We start from the raw sequence: 3,263 nt of genomic DNA, 5'->3' as shown, positions 1-3,263 counted from the left end.
GGGGGCCGGGCCGGGCCGGGCCGGGCGGCGCTGACGGCCCTCCCCGGCAGGCGAGGAGGAGGCGGCGGGCGGCCACGGCGCGCACAAGAAGAAGCACAAGAAGCACAAGAAGAAGCACAAGAAGAAGCACCACCACGAGCCGGCGACGCCGGCCGAGGGCCCGGAGCCCCCCGCCGCCCTGCGCAAGCCCCAGCTCAAGCTGAAGATCAAGCTCGGGGGGCAGATCCTGGGCACCAAGAGGTGGGTGCGGGGGGAGGCCCCGCGGCCGCGGGCCCCGCCGTCGTGCGGGGCCTCGTCAGGGCCCGCGGGCCCTGGCGTGGCGCTTCCCCTCCACGGACACCCCGCGCTGTCCCCGCAGCGTGCCGACCTTCACGGTGGTCCCCGAGGTGCCGCGCTCCCCCTCCCCGCTGATGGTCGTGGACGAGGAGGACGAGCCCACGGAGGGGGTGCCCATCGAGCAGTATCGGGCCTGGCTGGGTGAGTGCCAGGGCAGCCTGGCCCTGCCCCAGCCATGGGGCACCCAGGTGCCACAGTGCCAGGATGGGGGGCGCCTCTGGGGAAGGGCCTGCCTTTAGGAGAAGGCGGTGGAGGGTCTGGGGGGCTGCAGCGGGAGGGAGACCTGCTGTGCTGCTCTCGGCCCTCCGCGCTCAGAGGTGCCAGGTGGTGCCCGGTGCCTCGCCAAGGGTGATGGAGGTGGGTCCTGTAGTCCTACTCTGTTGCGGGGGGCAACGTGAATCCCCTGTTGTGGCTTTGGGGATGCTGTGACCTGCCACAGGGTGAGCATTCCCAGCAGCTGCTTGAGGAGAGCCCGCCATGGTGACTTCTCTCTTCCCTACTGTGTGGCCTAGATGAGGACAGTAACCTGGACCCGTCGCCTCTGCCGGACTTGGACTCGGAGAGCTGCTTCCCTGCTCGTGAGGAGGAGGAGGAGGAGGAAGAGCGCTGGCTGGATGCGCTGGAGAAGGGCGAGCTGGACGACAACGGGGAGCTCAAGAAGGAGGTGGACGAGTCCTTGCTCACGGCCAGACAGGTGAGGGCAGTGTGCTAGGGCTGAGGCACTGCTGGGGGCGGTGCTAAGCGAGCCCCCCCGCCGGGGGCTGGGCCCGGGCTGCCTGCATAGGCACCGCAGTGCTCTGGAGCTGGCCAAGAGCCTGCTCAGAGCCTCCGTGGCCTCAGAGGGCACATGTCCGGGGCTCCCTGGAGTGGCAGGGAGAGCTCCAAGTCCGGCTGGGGGCACCAGCCTCCTGGGGGCCTCAGAGTGACCTGATGAAGCCCTTGTTGCCCCCGCAGAAAGCGCTCCTGCACAAGCAGCAGAGCCAGCCGCTGCTGGAGCTACCCATGGGCTATAAGACGAAGGAGATGACAGAGGAGATGCTGGTGAAGCGAGAGGAGCGCGCCCGCAAGAGGCGCCTGCAGGCGGCCAAGAAGGCGGAGGAGAACAAGAACCAGACCATTGAGCGCCTCACCAAGACCAACAAGGCCAAGGTGAAGACGCTGCGGGAGCGCAAGGCCAAGCAGGCGCCCTGCCCCGTCGTGCACTACTGCAACGCCACCGACCGCATCACCGTGTCCTTCCCCGCTGGCATGGCCCTGCCGCTGCTGCCCGCCCCCGCCCCTGTGGTGCCCGTGCCTGTGCTCTGCGGGGTGAGCGGCTGCCCCAACCGCAAGCGCTACTCCTGCTCCCGCACGGGCCTGCCCCTCTGCAGCCTGGCCTGCTACAAGAAGAACTTGCAGCTGCAGGAGGCCGCAGCCTAGGTGCGCGTGGCCCTGCAGCCGTGCCCTTTTTGGGGCACGTGGCAGGTGCCCAGCTGGTTCGGAGTACGGCGTGGCTCTGGGCAGACTGAGTGCCAGGACCTGGCAGTCTGGCGGACTCGTGGAGCCATCTCGGAGCTGGCTGCATGGCTGGCCCTGAGGTGGAGCGGGGCTGCGCTCTCCACGCTGCCCAGCCAGGCGCTGTGGCGCGGCAGTGGCCACTGCAGGCGAGGAGTATTGCTGGTGCAGCACGAGTCAGACTGTCGGTTGACATCTCCGAACGGTGCTGTGAGGTGGCCCAGCCCTCCCGAACAGATCTCTCTGCCTGGATGTGCAGCTGGGGACTGAGGGGAGCCTCCTGGAGTGGCCATGTCTGGCTGGACCGCCGTGGGGCTGACGGCTTCCCAGCTCAAGGGGACGGGTACACGGCCATGTCCCTCGTGTGGGCTAGTCCTGGCCGCTGGTGCCAGGCACCCAGGCCCTTTGCTCTGGCTACTTGTGCCGGGAGCTCTGGCTGTGCCCAGAAGGACAAGCAGGGCCAGAGCCGGGGGGAGAGCTCGTGGCTGTGCGCAGCCACGGAGGAGGTGGTGGGCGTTCGGCTGCCTCTGCCTCTGGCTCCATCCTCCCCGGTCCTCTGCACGCTCAGGGGATCGTGCTGGCTGCTGGGCCCAGGCTCACAAGCAACCGGCCTAGCTGCTCCTGTGAAGCTCAATAAATTGTGGCGGTGGAGAAGGGACCGTTGCCTGCATCTGTTGGTGCTGGCACACGGGAGCCTGCACCACAGCTCCCTGGGCTCGGTGTGTGCCGTGGGTCCCGCTGGGGGCTCTGCTCCCCGCCACGGCTGGCAGAGCCCCACTGCCTCCCGCAGGGAGATGGGCGATGCTCGCTCTGGGTCCCCACACGCTCGTTGCACTGGTGCCCGGCGCTGATACGGCGCTGGGGCTGAGTCCCCGCGGGCTCGCTGCACTGGTGGTCGTGCCTCAGCCCCCTCCCCGCGGGTAGAACATCCCAACTGCTCCCCCCCAGCCGCTCCCAATGGAACGGTCCGCTCCGCCCCCCCGCCCCGGACGGGCTGCGCCAGGGGCGGGGCCAGGAGGACCCGGCGGGGCCTGGGTCGCTGGCGTCCATTGGCTGGCGGCCTGGTCAGTCAAAAGGACTGGAGGCGGCCGCCGCTGCTCGTTGGTTGGCCTTTCCGCCAGTCGTGCTCCCAACTCGTACCTTGGCCTCACATTGGCCAAAGGCTTCTAAGTGCCCGCCCCGGGGGCGGGTTCAAGCTCGGCACTGGCGGCCGCAGCTGCCAGTCCCGCGCTGTGGCGGAGCACGCGTTGCCTTTGGCCGAGGCCCCCGTCAGTTGTCCCCGCGGAGGCGGAGCTCTGCCTCCGATTGGCCGAGGCAGCCGCCAGTCCGCCCGGGAGGCGGGGTTCGGGCCCTTTGTCTCTGTTGTTGGGCGTGAGGTCCGGGCAGACAGCCGCTGATTGGCAGAGGCAGGGCGGCGGCGGCGGCGCTGGTTG

At 69.4% G+C, this 3,263-nt stretch overlaps 2 protein-coding genes across 2 annotated transcripts in view; both read left to right on the top strand.

The window, feature by feature from the left end:
- Nucleotides 1–40: 40 nt before the first annotated feature.
- On the top strand, nucleotides 41–2,484 carry INO80B (INO80 complex subunit B; the record flags this gene model as incomplete). Its single annotated transcript, XM_085318049.1, has 4 exons — nucleotides 41–240; nucleotides 359–477; nucleotides 849–1,030; nucleotides 1,291–2,484. Coding segments are annotated over 4 exons (966 nt in total), but the record flags the coding sequence as incomplete, so codon positions are not given.
- Nucleotides 2,122–3,263, top strand: part of WBP1 (WW domain binding protein 1) — a 3,568-nt gene continuing 2,426 nt past the window's right edge. Inside the window, exon 1 of the mRNA XM_085318057.1 lies at nucleotides 2,122–2,173. Within this exon, the coding sequence (XP_085174183.1) occupies nucleotides 2,122–2,173 (52 nt within the window). The remainder of the gene's footprint in view (nucleotides 2,174–3,263) is intronic.

The sequence above is a fragment of the Rhea americana genome, unplaced genomic scaffold, assembly GCF_003343005.1.
Source record: "Rhea americana isolate MKP2758 unplaced genomic scaffold, rheAme1 scaffold_515, whole genome shotgun sequence".
In the NCBI taxonomy this organism is placed as follows: Eukaryota; Metazoa; Chordata; class Aves; order Rheiformes; family Rheidae; genus Rhea; species Rhea americana.
The sequence above is the reverse complement of the archived record's forward strand: the minus strand, read 5'-3'. Positions and strand labels throughout refer to the sequence as shown.